Here is a 21,645-nt window from a genome sequence, read left to right as displayed (position 1 = left end):
TCTGTGGGAAGAAGATGTCATCCTATCAATGGTTTTTTTTTTCATAGTGTTTTCTTACCTTCTGATGAATTTTGTAGTACAAGCATGCTTTGTTGTTCCCATCTCTTCTATTCCCTGCCAAGGCCCTCTTTTTCAGTTGAGCAAAGTATGTTCATTTTTCTTTTTTTTTTTTTTTTCTAAGTGCTCAACTTGAAATTTTGTCAGCTTCAAAATGTTAGATAAAGATATATGAGGCTCCCCTCTGCCTTGTCATTCTGCCAGATTTTGTGGTTTTACAACCCAGTTTCCTGGAGAGGGCTTTCAAAAGTTATTACTGTTTCTTTTTTTTCTTTTCCCTATTGCTGTGTGAGTAATTTAAAAACAAAACAAAACAAAACCAAGTAGAGGAACTGCCTGTCCAGAGGAAACAGTAAGATGTCAAACATTAAGTAAACATTCCAAAAATAGAGGAAAATCCAATCACCAAAGCCAGAAAACAAACCCAAACCCCAATGTCTGTGTAGTAAGTGGGAGAAAAAAAAAGTTAATGTAATAGAACTCACATTTTTCTCTTATGAATAACCTACAACCCATTTTTAAAAAAACCAGTATTTGATTTACTGCTTTAAACAGTAGCAGGTACAGGTTGAAAAAGGGAGAAGCATTCAAGAAGTAACTGGCTAAAAGCCAGCTAAAGGTACGTTTTCCCATGTTTTCCACAGCCTGACTCACCAGCTTCCATTCTGGCCTTTGTGATTTTACATACCCAAAATATATATTAAACTAATCCCTCTTGCTGTCTGCCCCTGCAGTTTACAGCCATGCTGTGATACACAGCATGTGCGTGATCACCACATTATCACTGGTCTACACAGAGAGCACTTGTTGATGGAACTGGAAACCTGAGCTTTAAAAAATAAATACGTAAATGGCACTATTGTGTACATTGAGAGGCCCTTAATTTGGGTTCCTCACCATGAGCAGCAAGGGTTGTGTTTGCAGGGTTGCCTGGCATAAGTCAGTGATTTTCAGTGTTCAGGCCAATAGGCTCTAATTGCCTTGGCCGTACAGATTTAGTCATGTAAGTGCTGAAAACCCAGTCACAACAGCTTGGGAGTTTATCTGTCCCCCCCTGTACAACCACCCCTCCCTCTGCCCCTGCTTACTGTTCATGTCAAACTGTATGGTCGGAGATCCCAAGGGCACTGAGAAAAGGGAAAGCCAGTTTTCCAGAGGAAAACAGTCATAAGCATTGTATGGAACTTGGGAAGCCTTGTGAAAAAATTGCTCTGTGTTGTATCCCAACATGTCTTTGTTACCACTTTCCTGTTCCTCCCCGTGAGACACATCTCAGAGCGGTTCAGATCCTGGATATTTTGCTAATGCAGATGCACTCAGAACTAATTAGCGTTGTAAACACCGTGTTTCTATTTGGACAAACTATTTTTTTACTACAAAGGCTAATACAAAAAGGCAGTATGTAATGCAAAGGCTCTAATAACAATCCAGGCCTGCCAAAATACCATTGCTGCAGTTGTTTCTTCCAGCCAGACTCCCTGTACCTTGGGCTTGTTGTTGTGGAATCACACAGACCAGCACTCATCATTTACTGTAAGCATGTAAATTATATAACATTCATAATTAACAGAAACTACAGTTGCATTAGATTGATACTTTTTCCTTTAGTTGCTTTTATATACATAAAAATTTTATATACAATGAAAAAAGGTACAGTTATTCCAAAGATTATGAAATACGTGATGTCCTTGGCAAACCTTCGTGTACCTACTTGGTTTTTCAGTTATTAAAGGGTATGTTTATTGATTATATTTCCTTGAAGTCAGTGGACTAGTGCCTGGAATTAATAGAGCCCTTCCATAAATGAACGGTCTCATCTTGTTACAGAAAGCAACAGGATAACATTTCTTCTCTTGTTTTTGCCTTCTAGAAATGCATGTACGTTTGGGGGGAGATGAAAAAGGCTCTTATGTTGTTGCTGCCCCGGAGTTGTAAGATTTGTCAAAACTAGTTTCATGTTTTTTAAATGCCAGAATTAAAATTTCAAATTGATGTGATTGTTAGATGAGAGATAACGCTCCCAGAAGAGCGTTGAATAAAAAAGGCTACAGTATGGAAAAGGAGGAGGGAAGGAAAGAGCTGGAACATGATCACTGAGAGAAATATGTAATTGCAAGGGTGGAGCCATGTCCGAGACTGGTCTGTGATTGGATTTAGATGAAGAAGAAAAGCTTGTGTATTTAGTCTGAAGAGAAGACAGATATTAGAGGCACCACAGAGCAGCTGTAATCAGGTTAAAGGACTTTGTGCTTTTGCTCACTGAGTGGAACTGAAATTGCATTTGCAGTAAGTACAGCCTTGTCTTTTGGCCTTTTCAGTCTGTTCCTGTTGTCATGAGCATTACCAGTTCTTGGAGAAATTCAGTGGTTACAGGTTGACTGCTCTGACTGTTGGTGAAATTCCTTTCTTGCCTCTATTGCCCATTTGCAGTTAGAAGTGGATAAGAACTTGGTTTTATCACGAATCACTTGTTTCAGGTGTGTTTATGAAAGGAAGTCGCCATCTCTGGCAGAGTTAAATCATTCTTATGGAGTTCAGTCACTTTTAACTCATTGAAACAGTAACACTCAGAGGGCATTTACAGCACAGCTGGTGTCTGTTCATGACTTCAGAGGTGTATGAAATACAGGAAACTTCTTTAGGAACAGTTTATAGGGGGAAAATATGTCTAATACATATGTAATCAGCTTCCTTTGCCTGTTTGGATTTTGTTTTCGAGGTTAAATTTTTTTAATGATGAAATCTGAAGCAGTTTAACATGTTTTTCCTTCTTTAAAGTGGATCTTTTGGCTTCTCTGGAATTTATGCAAAGATAATTGGCGAAATGAAGACAGATACACTGGCTCATAGCTAAGGTGGTTGTGGGCAGCAGTTCACCCTTGTAAGAATCGATGGCTGAACAAGAATAAAGAGAAGCAGCTCTTGGTGTGTAGTGCCTGCTTTGCTTGGGCACTGTGATGTTCACACTGGGGGTCTATGGGGGTCCTTGATTTTCAGAGGTGTTGAGCACATTCGGTTCCCAGCTTTCTGGGACTTATAGGTACGTGTAGATGTGACAGTCAGAGCTGCAGCAGCTTCCCAGGATGGAGTCAGTGGTGCCCAGAACCTGCAACATATTGTTGGTGCTAAGATGTCAGTGTTTAAAAACACCAGGGTAGTAAGAAGTGTTGAATTTCCAATGATAAGTTGTTTATTTCAGTATATTTTCAGACTGGGCTGGCTAAAGAAGTATACAAATTAATGACTTCATCAGATTCTGCAGAGAATAAGCAGCTTTCATTAGAAATTGGTCTGAGTCTGTGTAATATAAAATAGAATCCTCATGTTTTGAGCTAGTTTGAAAAAACAATAACTATATTATTGCTGCAAAATTCTCAAGTGTTTCTGCAATTCATTTATTAACCCTGCAATGTCCTTGTGAAAGGGACGTTTAAGAGGCCCAAATGCTTAAACTTGTGGGCAGGTGTAGGCTGCTCGTCCTTTTGGTGGGGAACTCATGCAGGTGGAGTTGATCACCCCCGAGTGCTTGCAGTCCTGTGCCCATCAGTGCAGCTGTGCTGGGGTATTGTTGGGGCAGGTGATGATGTGGCTGGGATTTTAAGGCATACCTTTAAGCATGGGGAAAAAACCACACAGCAAGCTAAATCTCTACTGCCTAATTTGAAAGAAAAGAGAGAAGTGCTATCATTTTGTGTTTTTTAAGATTGAACAATGAAGGGTTAATTTTGCCAGTGGAAAATACTTACTCTTTAATGTAGCCATAGCTGTTCACTGTTTGTTATCATAGCTTCAAAGACTTGCAAATGTCATTAGACTCATGCTGGAGTAACAGACTCATTTTTAAAAAGTAGGAGTTTGGTGCTAAGACGTTTGTGTTAGATCAGCAAACCGCCTTGGACATTTTATCTGGAAAAATAATAATGAAAGTAATATTCTTAAAATCTGTTATAGACTGAGAACCTCAATGCCAAGTTTCTTGCTGGAGGGAAATTTTTATAGTTAAATTATAAACACCTGAGAGCTGCAGTTTATAACGGAAACTTAAGGTCCATTTTAGTCACGTACATCCATTTAGCAGCATACATATATCTAAAATGAAACTTCTAGAGACCGATTTTGCCAGATGAAAAGAGCTGATAGAGTGGCTGCTTGCCTTTGCTTCTCAAGAGCAAGATCCATACTGAGCAGATATTTTGCTTGTACAGTGGAATGGGTTGCATTTCAATATTCAAAAGCATTCATTATTTACCTTAAAGTAGGTTTAAGTGATTGTTACCAAGACATTTCTTAACTTAATTGTGGGATTGCACTGTTTAAAATTTTCATGTGATTAACTTGGTTCTGTCACTGTGCACAGCACCGCAGGTTCCTGCTAAAGCTGACTTTCAGTCAACTATTTCCATTAGTAGATAAGACTGTGAATTACTGCTGAAGTTCTGCACTTGGTGGTTATCCAGCCATTGTATTATAAATAACATTCTACTGCTGCACAGTCAGCTCACTGTTCCCTGGCACTGTCTGCTTGATTGTTTTTACATTTCTATGTAAGTTCAGTGATTAAGTTCTTCTTACTCATGAAAATAATCCCTTGAAGTTAGTGGGAGCTCTCCTTCCATAAGGAGTATGGAATGAGGCCATAGGTCAGCAAATTCTCCACATATCCTTCCTGGAGATCAATATTTCCTCCTCCCCCTCCTTTTCTGAAGAGGGAGAAGTTAAATAGCATGCAGCCTTAGAAATAAATAAGTAAATGCTGTTTTGTGGAGGATAGGCTCCTCTGCTATCAGTAGCAGTGATTTTCTCAAGTGCCTTCTTACCATGAAGTCCTGCTGTGGCCCATACTGGTTCCTCCAAGTCCATATACAAGAGTCCAACTTAAGCAGGGCATTAAATATCTGGGATGGAACCCAGAAATGCACAGGTCAGAATACGGAGTGCTCTCTGCTTTACACATGTTAGCACCTTTTGCTAAGGGGGAAAAAAGGATGGAAATGAATGACAATAAATGGAATATTTTCTCTGCATGTTTATAGAATAAAAATAAACTTCAGAGTGTAGGTGTTGGCTAAGGATTTATTTTTATTTTTCTGCAACAACTGCCTTTCCCATTGCTTCCTCAGTCATTTGTAAAGTGTTGGAAATGTTCAAGTGTCTTTAAAAATGAAAGTTGCAGTAAATGATTGATGGACAACATGGTAGAAAATCTCTGTTTTAAAATGGAGAACATAGAATGCTCTTCCATTTCAGCATGAAAACTTGTCTTTATACCTGCTTCTGGAAATCAAGTTGCAGGTACCTGCATTTTGTATAAATATGTTAAATGGTTTCAGGTACTCTGGAACGTGATGCATAAACCTGATGGAGGGAGGCTATGAAATAAAGGTATTTTAAGCACCCCATCGAATCTTCCTTACAGATACATAAAAACCAACAAACCAACCAACCAACCCCCCAAAACCCAAACAAACAAATAAACAAAAACCCCCAACCCTCCCCTCCACTGTTTGGAGACAGGTAAAAAAATGTCAGTGAGTGACTATGTCAGCATATCTTTGTATGCTTATATGCATATACCAATACTACAAATCAGCATAATAAATTGCATGCAATTAATATATTGTTGCCTTAAGAGAGCCAGAGAAAACGACTCGAGGCCAATGTAGTGTGTAAGATAAGATGAAGAAAGCAGGTCCTTTAGTCAGCCTACAGGCCAGGGAACACTCCTGACACACCCAGACAGTGGCTCTTTGATTTTATAAGAAGGTCCATCCAATCCCAATTTGTCCACCCCCAGTTCTGCCCCTGACACACCCCTTTGGGAATTGGGTCTGGGATCCTTGGAACCCCTTCTTCCTCAGATTCATCTTCTTCACAGCTTGTACAGTCCTTGGAGTTCCTCCAAAGTTCTGGACTTGAAGGTCTCTATGTCTGTGTGGTATCTTCTGGTCCAGGCTTTTCTACAATTCTGCCTTGAAAAGAAGACTAAACACACTAATGGAATTTAGAGGGATTGCTATGGAATGGGATAATAGGGCTGGGTATGTGTAAACATTATGCTACAGGATAAGGGATATAATACAGCTACATTAAGATCTACATTTACTATAGAACTACTTCTAAAATCTACAAAAGTTAAAAAACTCAACAAACTCTGAGGCATCATATTTAAAGTCTCTAGTTTTAGCCCAGATGCGAGAGTGAATTTATAAGGGAATTTATGCCTTAAATATCTTATTTTTATTCCCACCCCTTCACCAACTTAGTAGTTACTTAGTGTGTCTAAAATGTTGTTTCTGATTCTATCACTTATGTTGTCATAAAACCAGCACACATTTCTATAAACACCACGAAGTACTGATTTTGGGGCTTCTTTCAAGAGAGCTCTTCAGAGGCTAACACTTTGTTGTAATTCTGTTACATTGAATAGAGTTTTCCCATAGTTATGAGTCAAGAAACAAATCCATTATCTGGATCTAAGAGTAATTATTAATGCTTTGTCTATATGTGGAGGTACCAGTCAGTACACAGATAAAGTAACTCCTGATCCCTTTTAATAGTTCACACATCATCCCTGACATTACAGAAAGTCTCATCTGAGTAACATGAGCAGAATCACATCTTAAACTTTTGTCACACTTCAAGCTCATTTTATCTGGTAATTACTTCTGAAAGCATTAGTATTTCAACTAACTTTTAGGTTTTCGTTTGCCTTTCTTTTATTTAGAAGCCCTGCTCCTGCACATGCTAATGGTGTGAAAATCCTGTCTCAGGCTCTTAATTCCTGCACTCCTTCAAGCTAAAAATCCAGAAGTCAAATTGCAGTTTGGAAAAGTTAATGTCCAGTAAGCTTTCATTATTTTTATAGTTAGTTCTGATGCTCTGGTATAGGGCAAATATAGTTTTTGAAAGAGGAATTCTGGCAGCTTTATCCTTGCTAATAACTACAGCGTATTTTTAAATAGCACTGTGCATAATAAGGGTGTCATGCAACACTCATCCATTTTTTCTCAGATATTTTAAGGGCTTGATTTTGTTTTTGTTCAGTGTTAATTTTCTTTTGCAACAGTTTTAATTAAAAGCTTATCCATATTTTTAAAATCAGCAATATAAAGTAATGGGATAAGCCTGTTTTATTCCATATCACACTCATCACTATAGGATTTGAGTAGCTCTCACCAATGTGTTAAGCAATGAACATTGCTTAACAATGAACATTAAGCAATTAACACACGTCGTGTGTTGTTCCTTGTCTCATTCTCTGCCCTTGGAGAGAGCTGTGTGCAGTGAAGTGTTTTGTTTCAGGAAGGGTTTTTTAGGAGGGAGAAAGGGTTGCACTTTTTTGCCTTTTTTTTTTTTTCTTTTCCTTTTCCCCTTCAGTACAAGTTGCTATGTGTTTGTTCTAGAGCAGGCAAAACTGAGACACTTGCCCTGCATCTGGAGTGGGAGGTGGTAATGCTTGTGACCAGGCCTTAGCTGACAGTGCAGGTTTTAGATCAACCCTTGACAAATTCAGGCTCCAATTCAAGAAGTCGGTATGCTTTGAGTGGAGAATTGTGGAACAGAGGGAGAGCCTTGGCTGTCACCTGTGATCCCCAGTCAGCAGCCAGAACATTCTGAGCTGGAAGGGACCCACAGGGACCATCGAGCCCAACTCTGAATGAATGGGCTCTACAGGGATCAAGCCCACAACCTTGGCATTGTTAGCTGGCATTATTAGTGGCATTATTAGCTGGCATTATCAGCACTGTGCTCTGACCTCTGAGCTCCCCTGGCTGCCTTGGTGTCACCCGTGTCGGCTGCGGGGCCTGGTTTTGTGGGGATTGTGGTGGGAGCCAGTGTAAGAACTTACAGACCAACGTGACAGCTGTAAGGTAACCTGTGTTGCTGGAGTCATGGTGCAGTGTTTGGTGCCAGTTATCTTCTAAAGTGCCAAAGGCTTCATTTTGGGATGCTGAGGTAATTGGGCTGAGAAGTGGCTGTGGAACTGGGTGACTGAAAGAGTGAAAGAGTTCTCTCAGTCAACTGGATAGTTTTAGTCGTGGACATTTTGAGATCTTAGTTAAAGAAAGAATTCTAGAAGCTGATGGTTGTGGATTGGCATGTCTGCATCTTTAGCCTGCTAGAGCTACATCTGTTGTAATGTTGTCTGTGCTTAGTGTGGAGCATTGGAAAAATTGTTGTGAGTATGCACAGGCTGTGTTGGACACACAGTGCACCGGAGACAAACCAGAAAATATTGCTAGTTGAGGTCTGGAAATGCAGTTGATGTATGAATTTTAAAAGACAAGTGGCAAAATTAAACATGAAAGCACTCATCAGATGTTCTGGAAGTAAAAAGGGTAGAAAACAGAATTGATTCTTGTGGATTCCAGAAGTAAATGGTTAAGAGATGGAAGTGCAGGATCCCATCTGTTTTAATCCTTTCCTTCAGGAAGGCTTGTGACATCAGTGGTGCTTTATGATGAACTCCCTGGTGAAGTGGTGTTGTATTGTGCAGCCATGAGCAAAGTAAAATTAATAAATCTTTATTTGGCAGCAGCCAGGCTGGTGAAAGTTCTGAGGGGAAGAAGTTGTTTTCTCTCTCCTTCTTCAGGTTCTTTCTCTGAATGATGCCACGTGCTTGGGGCAGATACAGTACCTTTGTACTTGACTTATCACAGAGGGACATGTTCTGGTGAACACGTGATTTCCCAAAGACCTATTCACACATATTGATCACCATAACTGGTCTACTCTGGCCTCCAATCGGGAGGCCTGGAGACACCCCATCTATAACGCAGCTGTCTCCTTTGAGAACGCAGCAGGATCACCCTTGAGGAAAAAAGGCAACGCAGAAAGAACCGTGTATTGCAGAATACACCATCTAAGGAGTCTTTCTGCTGTGCCTTTTGCAATCGGATATGTCTGTCACGTATTGGCCTCATAAGCCACCAGCGTGCCTGTAGCAAATGTGGATAGAGCCTTCCCAAATCTTTGTTCGCGAAGCCCAGCCATGATGATGTGATGATTCACACATTAGAAAGTTGGGAAACCCCCAGTGAATTCCTGTGATCCTTGAAGATCATAATCCTAGCTGAACTCTGGGCATTGACTGTGTCCTGCATTGGTGGGTATAGGCTGAACAAATTTCTGTTCCAGAAACTGTCAACTGTGTGCCAAATTCTCAAGGAAAAAGATGATACTTCTTCAAGCTAGCCCTTGCTCAGTTCTATTGCAAGGATATTTTGGAATGAAGAGGTAGCTTAACTGCCTGGGCTAGTTTCCAGATACAGAATTTTTCATTTTCAGTTCTGGGGATGAGGTTACTTGGCCAGTAACTTGCAATTTATCAAAGCTTAGAAAAATGAGTTAATTTTCTTTGGCTCTCAAGTTTTTGCCCATCTTTCTGCTTCTAGTACTTACAGTCAGAAAAATAAAGGAAATCTGGTGAGGCCTGAGGGTGCCCTCACTGATGGTTGTGACTAGTATTCCGTGATTATAGTTCTTCAGCTGTTCAGTTTTCAGTGTCTGCTGTAGTCTGCGACTTCCCTTTGTTGTGTCAGGGGACACCCCATAGCCTTTTGGTTTTCAGATAATGATCATTCAAGGAAAGTAGTTTATGCTGCCATGATCAGCATCAGCACATGATTTGGAGCAGCTAAGACATGTAAGTGTTTTGGGTGGACAAATTAGGAGGCAAATCCTTGCATGCCAGCTACAATGTGAGTGTGAAATCTTTCCACCAATTGCTGACTGAGACTTGTTAGCAGGTCTTCTCTATGAATCCTTTAATATGCAGTAGTCCAAGAGTCTGAAAAATAAATCCAGAGGTCTCCTTGCTTTGATTTTTGTGGTTAGATGGACAGTTTGCTGACCCTGCAGTGCCTGTGTTGTGTGGGTTGTTAGATGAGAAAAAAGGTAATCTTAGTGCCAGCTGCTCTCCTACAGCTGGAGAGCATTAACCACAGGGTTGATATTCTGATCACCTCTCCACTGCTGGGCTCTTCTGGGATTAGGTGAAGGGGTGACTGAAGATCTTGTTGCCAGCTTCAACTTGAGTTTGTGTCACAGCAGTGCTGTTCCAGGTATGCCTCAGTGATGGTCCTGGGATGTGTGACTTCAGGTGTGGAATCTGGCTTCTTGTGTCCACTTTGTCTTGATGTGGCCATTTAATCTGAAAGCAGAAGCAGTACATGCTAGAAGCACGGTGGTAAGTGGCAGGGATGATAATCTGGATAGAATGGAGAAATGTGTAGCCTATTATGCTTAAAAGGGAATTATTATGCTTGAAGGTAAAGTTACGGTGAAACGTTTCTTTGAAAAAACTAAGGGTGAGAGAAAGCACTGTATAACCTGACTGAACCTGTAGGGGAAGCCACCTGTTTTTCATTTTGCTGGCTCAGCAGTATGTTAGATCATAAAAGTTTAATAATTTTTGACATTTCAGTGCATTTATATTAGGTTGCAGATGTTGAATTTCTTTGTAAGTGGATCTTCTCTCCATTAAGTAAATGATGGGAAAATACTTTGTACTATAGTTTAAGAAAAAAAAATTCAGGTTATGAACTGGTAGCAATGGCTGGCCTTTTACAAATTTTACTGGTACCGTGTAACCGGACTATCAACACAGATAGTAAAACAGGGATTTGTGTCCTTCATCCAGCAATGTGTTTATATGTAAACCAATCCTTTCTATTTGAGTAGGTAGTGGCTGTAAAATTATTTCTGACAGGTTATCAGTTAGATAACCTTAATTTTTATGTTATAAACTGGGAACAAAATGCCAGTGCAATTGTTTATTAAATAAATTGATCTCAGTGTCATTTTTATGTTCTGCTGTTATGAAGCAAGTCATGCCAGACGTAAATGTCCAAGAAAAAGCATTTGGAAGTGTGACACAAATGACATGGTGATTAACTTGTTGCAGTCATTACTTTTTGAAATAAGGCTTTTTGAAGCCAAGTTCCTAGGAATTTTTTTTTTCCATGATAATTAGCCAGCACAATCCCTGGGTTTTGTCTTTGAAATGGATGTGAAAAATGAGTTGCTGAGCACAGACAGAGCCATCTGTGCAGCGACTGAGAGAAGCTGCACACGGGAGAAGACATCACACAAGTGCAGTTCCTAAGTGGATGAGAATCAGTTACAGGCTAAGATATTTATTTTGCTCTTAAATATGCTGAGGACTAGTTACGTTTCATAAGCATTTTGTGGGGAGCTGATTTTCCAGCAAGAGGAAAGTCGTAAACAAACTGACCCAAACAAAGTTGAACAGACTACGCGCTTCTGAAATTTTGTCAGCCTCTGGCAAGGATGGGTTTTACTTTGCAAACCGGTTCAAAGCATTTTTGTGTCAACTGCAGATTATTTTTCTGCATATTAATCCAACTGCAGGCTAGTTCTTTCAGAGCGAGACTCCTCAGTAGAGTATTGCCCTGTGCTAGTGAGCAGCTGTTAGCGTGGACATTTTTATTGAATTCACATGTTACTTGATATGAGTGCATTTAGCCCTGGGGGTGGGGCAGGCCTTTTTATTTAAAAGAAGTGACTGTCCTGATCAGCATCTGAATAATATTGAGGTAAACAATTATAGCTTTGAGGTAAACAGTGACAAAGTCTGTTTAAAAATGTTGAGTAAATAGTGTTTTCTTGAATTTCTGAGTTAACAATTTTTGGGACAGTTTGAGGAATGGGGTATTTGTTTTACAGAAGTTTTTTGTTTAGCCTGCAGAAAAGAGCCTTCAAGGCAAATTGTCTATGGGCAGAGTTTACAACATGAGATTCACTGAGGGATTTGTTTGACTGGTTTGGAGTATAGCTACAGAGATGGCCTGGACCTATAAATCCTGTCTCCTGGACTAGTGGCATTGCTTTCTTATCTGCAAGTTATGAGAAAATTGAACAGGCTGCACAGGGAAGTGATTGAGTCACCATCCCTGGAGGTATTTAAAAGACATGTAGACTTGGTGCTTAGGGACATGGTTTGGTGGTGAACGTGGCAGTGCAGGGTTAGTGTTGGACTCGATGATCTTAGAGGTTCTTTCCAACCTAAAGAATTCTATGATTAAACTCTGTTTTAAGGAAGCCCTTGAACTATGGAATGGGGGGCCCTTTCTTTCCTAAGAGAGGAGTGGGAAGGAATTCGGTTTGACTTTGGAAAATTTTGTAAAAGTGTAAATGAAAATACATTTCATGTTTTTGGGAATGGGACTCAAGACTACCTTCCCCAAAGAAATACAGGAGAAATATATTGTGGCTTAGAAACTTCAAATGTTTCTGTATAATTTTCAAAGGTTAAATTGCTTTAATTCAGTGTTGTTGGGCCTTGTTTTTCTTGTATTTCGGCCAGCATTTTCCAGTGCACAGTAGTGACTTTTTTTTTTCCTTTCCCCCCTGTTTTTTTGCTCCATGTAAACAGTTCCTTGCTGTGGTTACACAGACAAATATAGCAGAGAACTCTTTTCTCGGAGGAGAATCTCCCTGTGCATTTCTTAACCATTTTTGGGAAGAATCGATCCATCTGTGCCTACGAGAGAAGGAGGCAATGGCTGTAAATTGAAGTGACATCATATATATTACTCTCATTGATCCACTTTTAGATTAGAGCCAGGATAAAAGGAAATGGCATCAGAGAGGAAGTATGCTCATTTAGGCACAGATCCCAGTGTGATAATGGAATAATAATAGAAATCACGCCACTGTCAATCGGTTGCTGCATTAGTCTGAGGCAGATTTCCCCTCCAAGGAGGCTTTCAATGACTTCATTCAAATGCAGGCAGGAGCAAATGGGATATTCAGCATACCAGCTGTACAACTTTAGTGATTTGTGTCCTGGCTGAGGGGTGCAGTGCAAGTGCTGGGACTCTGGATACTCAGATAGATGTATCTGTGTCACATTTCATGGCTGTGAAAGGTCAGTGGTCAAATGTTTCAGTGGCATTTTTTTTCTAGTATAAAGGGTGAATCTGGCATTTATTGCATTTGTTAATGTAGGAATTGATAAATACACTCCTTCACGTGGGTGGTCGTTTGGGATGTGACGTTGATGACCTCCGTAGCTGCTGTACCAGATCTTGGAAGAGGAAAGATTTGCTTTCTTTGTGCTTTTTTACAGGTTAGGGGTTGTACTCAGAAAATTCATAGGAATTATTTTCAAAGATTATTTGCAGAAACCCTGTAAAAGCTACTAATGCATTGAGATACTCTTGTAACACAGTATAACGGCTTGAGTGTCTTGTGTGCTGATACGAATAAAATACAAAGTATGCTTTTCTTACTTCCCAGATACTTAGTGTACTGTGAATGTCAGCCACAGTAAGCTGTTTCTGTAATAGTCTTAGTTATATTTTCTATTTGGTTACATTTTCTTTAATTCTTTCATCTTGCCTTTTTCAAACACAAGACTTAGTTTTGATATTCACTGATATAAATTATATAATCTGCAGTTTGTTTTAAGGGTAACAGCTGTGTTATTCACACTTTAAAAGAACCACGTCAGGTAATAGGGGGAGCAGGGGACAAGTGGCTGTTTAGTGGCAGGACAAAGTGAACTCTTTCAAAAGGTTGCAAGCAGAGGTTTTATAGTCTTAAGGGCAGAATAATGTGTACAGTGCTGGGATACAGCTTTATAGTGGGGAAAATGTTTGATTACATGGGACATGACAGAAAACCTCTCCTGTGCTTGGTCGCAGGTTATTAATTTATTTTGTCTTTGTAGTGTCAGTGCTCACAACTGGGGGAGGGGCAGCCCTGGGAAAAGTTTATGATTTCCATGCAGCAGCCATAGGTTGAGACAGGAACTATCTACTTTACAATATAAATAGATCCTGTTGCAGCAATCATCGACGTAATGAAAATATTTCTTGATCCTGACCACATTTCCTGATTGAAGTGATCTGCTTTAATAGTTGTGTATATTTGAACATTTTGATTGAGCGCTCTCCAATGCAGTTCAGAGCATGGGGATTTTTTTAAACTTACTTTAAGAGGAACACTGGAATTCTGTGTTTAGGGTGTTATAGTTGTTTTCTGAATGCCTTTAACACAGAAACACGTTGATAAAGTGAAGTTTATGCTGCTGTAACTTGTTGTAGCTGTGTTGTGTGCTTTTTTATGTGTGTTAGATATTTCACTATGCATTCACAGAATATGAGTTGTAAAGGAAAATGGCTTCATGATACTTGAAAAGAAATTTTTGTTCTGTTCTCTACAGCATTTATGTTTTGGTAGCATGGGCCCCTTTGTATTAAAGCATAAGGCAAACAAATGGAAAATTGACCCCAAACAATTCTCCTGGTATGATGATGAGAAGTAACAGATGGGCAGGACAAATAAGATGGTAGTGGGGAAAACAAAAAATAAGAAGAGTGGGGTTTTTGGCAGAAAATTCAAGTGCGATTTTTTTATGCTTATTTATAACCATTAAAAAGCTGCTTTGGAGATAGTGATATTCGTATTGCTTTGTTTGAGGAAAAGAGGATTTCTACATCCCTGGGTGAATTTTGTAGCAGCCTCTGTCGTGAAACTTCGGCCAAGCTTTCTGTGTCTTTGCTTAAGATGGGTTTTTCTCTTTGATGGAGTCTCTTTTAGTGAAAGGAAGGGGTAAGACGTAGAAGAGAATGTTCCTACTTTTACTTGTGTTGGAAACAGCTGGAGAACAAACAAGCTGCGCCCACTAGTGCCAGTGCCGTGAGGAGCCTGCAGTTCCTCTGCCCGTGCCCCCACCCTCTGCTGGGGTTTGTGCTCCTGCCCTGGACTGTCATTAGTCCTCGAGCTGGAAACTGGCCTGTACAGTGTAATCTTGAGCAGCTGGAACGGGGGTAAATAGCAGAAGCCCCGTTCTCATATCATAGAATCAATAGAGGATGCTGAGCTGAAAGGGACCATCAGGATCACTGAGTGCAGCTCCTGGCCCTGACAGGGCACCCCAAAGATCCCCCTGTGTGCCTGAGAGCATTGGCCGAATGCTTCTTGAGCTCAGGCAGGTTTGGGTTGGGTTTTGTGGGTTTTTTTTGCTTGGTTGGTTTGGTTTCGGTTTTGTTATTGTTGGTGGGGGGGTTTGTTTGTTTTGTTTGATTGATTGGTTTTTTTACTCTGCAGTCCCAAATCTGAACTGATAAGTGTTTATCCTATAATTCCGGAAAGTCTTCAGCCATGATGCAGCACTAGGCAGGGGTAATTAAGGGCATGGCTGCTGTCTGCTACTGCTCTTGTTGGCTTCAGTGAGATTCTGTAATGTTTCCCTAAACAATATCTTTCTGTGGCTGAATCTGTATAGCTATTACACTGGAAATATATTATAAAATAGTAACCCTCAGCTGGTCTGCACCTATGTATTTGAGCAGCTGTTCTATAGTTAAATTAAATGCTGTTCTGCTGTCTTTGTAGTTAGCAGGCAAAGCTTTCTAAATCAAAAGTTACCTTTTTGTGTGTGGCGTTCTGCAACATTTCAGATTTTATTAGTGTTCAGAATTAATTCAGTTTCCAAGCAGAACCACTTCCCAGAAGCTTTCCCTTTTATATTTTTTAGCCTGTCTCACCAACGCCCAGGCAGCTGCTGTTGACCTATGTAATAAACGTCCAAACTGTCATTTTAGTAGTTGTCCTGAAATTGAAATATTCAATATTTTTAAATGTCTGACCATTTTTAATGTGCCATTTTCTTAGCAGGCTTCGGTATCACTTAGAAAATGTTCCAGTAGGAGCCAGTAAGATGTGAGGTTTTTTTAGTCTTCAAGAATGCAACTAACTTGAATAATAAAAAAATGAAAATCAAAATGTGAGGCAGAGCCTTAAAATCTCCTTTTTCTCTTTGTTCTGATTTAGGTACTAATGCTAAATTACATCAGTCTCAAAGGGAAGAAAATGTCATGTTGCTGTGTTGGTTGTTAATGGCAATACTTTACAGATCAAGACTTACCAGAAGATCTGTGGTATCTTCATGGACTTGCTGTCAGAGATCAGGGATCCAGACTTGCTCGGTCCACATGAACAGCCCTGGCTGTGGGATGTCAGGCATTTCCTGTGGCCAAATTCATCCCTGCTCAGCAGGGCTGGGGACATGGGCAGGCAGCAAAGTGGGAGCAGAAAGTCCAGATGTGGTAAAAGCTGGAGGTAGTGTCAGAGTAACAGGATGTCTTTTTTCATTAGTCTGTCTTCAGAACATTAGAATTGAACAGTGTTGGTTTCTTTTTGTTTGCAAAAACTTAAACTGACATCCTTCCTTCCTTTCCCCTTTCTCTCTTGGTGCCCTGCAATGATGAATAATGGGGAAAGTTATGGGGCATATAAACAACTTCTGACTGATCACCTTGAATCCTGAATTTCCAGTAGATTTTTTTTTTGGCAACTGGTGTAATTTCTCTCTGAGCTCTGTTTGAATTATTTATTTGTTCATCCAATAAGCCTATTAAACAAAGCACTTAAGCACTTGCTACAACAGACTTCTTATGCTTTTTCTTTTTAGGTTACATTAGGTTCAAGTTGAAAATCATAGGTTCAGGCAACTAACTATTGTATATATATGTATATCCACACAATGTTCATGTATCTTTACCATGTAATGATGAATGACTTGGGACTCATTGCCCACAAATGTGCCACAAAATGTGTCATTACAACACTTGTTCTCTGGATCACTTATTTGTGCTGTGTTTCTTTGTTTGCTGTAGATGTATCCTGCAAATGCTTATATATGAGATAAAAATGCCACTCTAAAAAATTATACATTCATGTGCCTAGTTGATTCCTGAAATTGTGCACTGTAAATGATTCTCTTCTCATCTCTTCCAAGCCCAAACAAAATGGAATTACTTAGTTTATTCATTCAATACAAACCTTACTTATTAAGCTACGATTATGTTTCAATAAACACGTTTTAAATCTGACCTAACCACAGTAACGAAAACCATGACAAGCAAGTCTTAATTGTGCCCCAGCACAATCTTTCAGAATACAGACACATAAACCCTGAGGTTTTTCAGAAACCAGCTAGAAGTCCATGTTGTATTTTGAGCACATGTTGGAAGTACTTGTTATCACAATCCTGTCCTCTGTGGTTTGTTTCCATTTAATTGCTCAGTCAGTAGAGATCTTCATTCACACATGGCATTTATTTTTCTCTTAGCTTCTCCCTGACCAGCTGGTCTTACTTCTGGAGTCTCTGTTGGAGGAGAAGACATTGTGTCCTAGAACACTGCAGTGCTTGGAGAGAACATACCAGCTCCGGGAGCAGGATGCTGAGGTAAGTCTCTTCAGAAAAAATCTACCCAACACACACCATTGTGTTATTGCCTGAGAGTGACAGTGTTCACCAGGAACCAGGCTTACCCAAGTTCTCTTTTCACATGCCTAAATCTGAAATTGGATGATCTGAACTCCGCTATTGTTGCATCTTCACGTGCCTTAACGACTTAGTGTGTCTGTGTGTTTTGTGTAGGCTCAGGTGTGTTTGCACACCAAGGGAGCAGAGGCCAGCCTGGGTGTCCAAACTGTTGTACAGGCACCTCAGGCAGCACATTTGCTCAAGTGTTCAATTTTTCATGTAGCATGCTGACTGTATAGTAGAGCCCGGTCTCATTTAGTTGTGATGTTGTCTCCAAATGTGTGTGTCATGTTCTAAAATTATTATTCCCCATTTTCAGCTCATATTGTCCCTCTTTGTGTGCTCAGAAGTCTCACTCGGCTCTCCAGAGACACTGTGGTGTGCTTGAGTTTAAGGGAGATTCAGTTCTTTACAGTTGTCTCTAGTAAGTGCCAGTGATATGAACATTCCCTGAGGAAAACACTGCTTTATATAATATTGTAAAGGCTCCATCCCTGCTCCAAAGTGCTCTATGTCTTTGGGGGACAAACCAGTACATATTTACCACCACATGCAGAGCTGGCTATTTTGTGAACTCCCATGGTTTTCTCAAGCTGTGAGAGTTTTGACAGTTAAGGCAGCAAAGCTGTAAAGTCCCCTTGCCTTGCAATAAGCCTTTGCTCCAAGTAGATAGTAATGCAGGAGGGAGGGTAAGAAGGTAGAATCAGTCAGGAAAATAAAGGATGTGTAGATACATGTATATAGAAACAAGGGTTGGTTGTGAAGAGGCATATGATCAAAGTAATGTGGGAACGAGGTAACTTAACATTTAATTAAAAACTACCATGAAGGCTGCAGAAAGTCAGTGTGCATGACTTGCCCTGTTATCATTGGAACTTTATGGCAATAATCAGAATTGAAGGAGAGAGCATAGTCTGTCTTGTTACTCTTATGCTGAAGTTGCTGGGTGGATGCTTGTAAACACTTGGAAATCCAAACATTAACATAAAAATCTATAGAACAGAGGTCTATCTTTTTCTGAGAGAAAAAAGGGGCAACATTTCGACTGCTGGTGTTTACTGCACCCTTTTACTTTTTTGTTGATACAGTTTTCCAAATGCTATATTTGGTTTTAATTAGTGTTTGAACCAACATTTCTATTTATAGGTATTAGAATATATTTTAATCACATCTGAATACCAGTGAAATGTCAGTGGTTCTATTGTGGGAAGAGGGATTAATAGGGAGATAGATCAAAGCAATAGCTGTGGTGTTGCTGCTTCATGCCTGTGAATTGTGAGCACCAGGCCACAAGCTTCAGTTTCTCAGGTTTTTCCTTTCTCTCCACTTTCATGCTTTCTTTTTTCATTGCAGTGTCATGTAAAAGTATGCAAGCAGTCTGACAGAATTTTTTGTTTAAAAAAACTCAAACAAACCCACAAAATTTTGGCCACTATGAAATGAACATAATCTCTGTTTTATTTTACAAGGCGAAACCAAGGGCTTAGCAGACAACTTACTTAGAAGTACAACTGAGATAACATTACCATTAGCATTTTACCAGTCATCAGACACCAGACACCTACAGTCCTTTAAAGGGAACGTTAGCTCCCATGGCCACACTTACGTGAGGAAGGGACTGTTCCTGCCTCATTCTCCAGTGTGTGCATAGGGGATTATTAGTGTCACTACCCAGGGACAAAGAACCACAGTCCGAGCCTAGTCTTGTCTAAATTTAATTTGTGAAGACACAAATCACTCACAGTCATCCTTTTGTGTTACTGCAGTTCAAGTGTTCTCAGTAACTAAACATCAAAAATGGATCATTAAAAATAAAACCATAAAAAAAATTGCAGCCAGGCCAATAAAAATAAGAAAACTGTCAGTGTCAGAGGGTTTATTCCAGGATTTTTGTAAGTGAGATTGTCAACTGCGTTCTGTCCATTTTTGTATTTTAAACAAAGTTTGATCTTAAAATTTGTACATAAAGTTTTGTCTGCCTGCTTAGGAGTTGGCAGCTTGTTACTAGGGGTCCTTCTGTCCTGCACAAGTACAGTACGGGAAGTCCTGACTCATATTTCTTAAAGCTTTTCTATCTGTATTGCTGAAGCATCCATATATTACTTTAAAGTGGAGCATGCTTGTTGTTGTAAAGTGTTGCACCCCTGGTGATGTCTGCACTCACAGAGGGATGTGAGTCTGTGCTCAGCCAGTGGTTTGCCAGCAGCACTGTTTGGTACTCCTGACCACTGAACACTGTAACACTGAACACTTTGCTTAAAAAAGAAGAAGAGGGTTTGCAGCAGGTTATCTAACTTGTCTTGATTTCTTTGTGACAGTCAGGAGCAGAGAGAGGTGTGACTCAGCCTTTGCCTGGAGTGTAAGGGTTTATCTCTTCAAGGAGTACTCAAGCTGGTCCTGCCCAGGGTCTTCTCAGCAGCTCAGCGTAGTTCCTGTCCTCTCTCAAATTGGGTCTCACTGCAGATATGTAGGATCAGAGCAGGTAGGCAGCCTCTCCCTTCTAAGGCAGACACTGATTTAAATGCCTCAGCTAACAAAAAAAAGCTTAAACCAAACCAAAAAAGTTCAGTAAGGTATTTCTGATTCACAGTGCATAACTTCTGAGCCACAAGAGCCACAAGTGCTGATGGCTTAAATCTCGTTTCAGACTGGTCTGCCCCAGACTTGGATGCCAAGAGAGGCTTGCAGGGCATCTGCCAAACTGCAGAATTTGTGACTCTCTCGTGCTTTTTGCACTTCTATAACAAATCATGATTTCATTTTCCATTTACACTTCAAACCTTGGAACATCTGAGAAAACACCAAACTACAAAAGTTTGTTTTCCAGAGATTTAATTCACTGATGTGAGTTATTTGAATTGAGCATATCCAAGATACCTTTGAACAGTGTTTTGAAAGCAATGAATGTTTCAAAGTTTAAAGCCATTTTTCCATCTTCTTTCTGTGCCTGGAATCCATTGTGGCTCAGACCTTGTCAGACAAGTGGGAGGCAATTATATGGAGTTGGTCCTCAGTTTTTCCTTCCTGTTCCCTAATTTCTTACTATGCTGCTTCCCACTACATAACAAAATAGCTCACAGACAGGCTCTACAGACATCTCCATGATGTACCACATCCTGCATCCAGGAGAAGCATTATAGAAGCTGGCTGCAGTTTGAACATGACAAAGTCCAGCTGAAAGTTCAGCTGTCTGAGGAGAAATGGGACATGTTGTTAAGCAGCAGCTGCAGTTGCCATCACACAGCACAGTAGCATAACAGAATTGAAGGTGGGTCTGGGGTTATTTTTGTTTTGTTTCTTTCCAAGGTGGCTGTTCTATACAGCTATTTCATTTATTCAATATCCAGGGTCTGGCAGAATGTGGACACTTGGAAAGTTTTGGGTTGCTAATATACGTTTAAATCTGCCTAACCTTGATGACATCTCTTCTGATTTGACTAAGCTATTGAGGACTTTCATTTAAATAAAATGGAGTCAGTTAGCTACAAAATACAACACTGCAATATCTGTTAATTGTTAAGTAGAAGAGCCCTGTCATTGTTTCTGTTCTTCATTTGGTCAGATAGGCCTGTAATGTGTGCATACAATGTCACAGGATGGCTGAGTGGCCTGCAGAATAGTGAAAAAGTCAAGAGGGAGATCACGTAGGCCATAGGAGAAGAACAGTGGGTGAGGCACTTTCACTCCTATTTAAGACTTGACAATGTTTCTGCAAGTGTGTTTTACTTGTCACTGAATTATCTAATAATTCAGTAATTCTGTAAAAAATACAGAATGTGGATGGAGCAGAAAGATTTATGGTGTGTTTCCCCATATTTTTCACTGTAGAGTCAACTTTCTTTTCTTTCCTACTGTAGGTATTGCTTTTTTTAAATAAAATATCTTGCCTGCACAGCATATGGAAAGTTTCTTTGTTGGTTTTCCTTGTCTCAACAAGTTGACTGAAATGCTCTTCGCTTATATAATGCTTTCCCTGTATTCAGGATCATAATGTGGTATATTTTGGGGAGAGAAGAGAGGCTAGAGCTGTTTCTGCAGTGCCTGTGAGTGAAATGAGTTAAGATCATAACATGGTCAGTCATGTGGGTGGCACAGAGCCATTCTCACACAACTGCTGCATTGTGCAGGAGCTCTGCCTGGGAGGCCAGGGCTATAAAGTGGTGGCATCTTATTTCACTGACAGAAATCCAGTCATGCTAATACAAACCATATAAGGTGCTTGGCATCCCAGAAGTGGTGAGAATTCTGTTAGGACAAAATAACTTTGATTCATTGATCTTTCCTAG

General features: G+C 40.0%; 1 protein-coding gene across 14 annotated transcripts in view; it reads left to right on the top strand.

The window, feature by feature from the left end:
* The window catches only part of AOPEP (aminopeptidase O (putative)), a 168,092-nt gene that overhangs the window by 114,153 nt on the left and 32,294 nt on the right, over positions 1-21,645 (top strand). For 12 of the 14 annotated variants that reach the window (XR_010426536.1, XM_064641348.1, XM_064641345.1 and 9 more), the window contains one exon: positions 17,162-17,278. Coding sequence is in view for 11 of the 14 variants with exons in the window: in XM_064641348.1 (XP_064497418.1) it covers positions 17,162-17,278 (117 nt within the window). In the remaining 3 variants the exon portion in view is untranslated. Of the gene's footprint in view, positions 1-17,161; positions 17,280-20,432; positions 20,628-21,645 lie in introns of those variants that run through there. The other 2 variants (XR_010426535.1, XM_064641353.1) reach the window with 2 other exon arrangements.

This window comes from Pseudopipra pipra, chromosome Z (genome assembly GCF_036250125.1).
Source record: "Pseudopipra pipra isolate bDixPip1 chromosome Z, bDixPip1.hap1, whole genome shotgun sequence".
Classification (NCBI taxonomy): Eukaryota; Metazoa; Chordata; class Aves; order Passeriformes; family Pipridae; genus Pseudopipra; species Pseudopipra pipra.
This window is presented reverse-complemented; position numbering and strand designations above follow the sequence as displayed.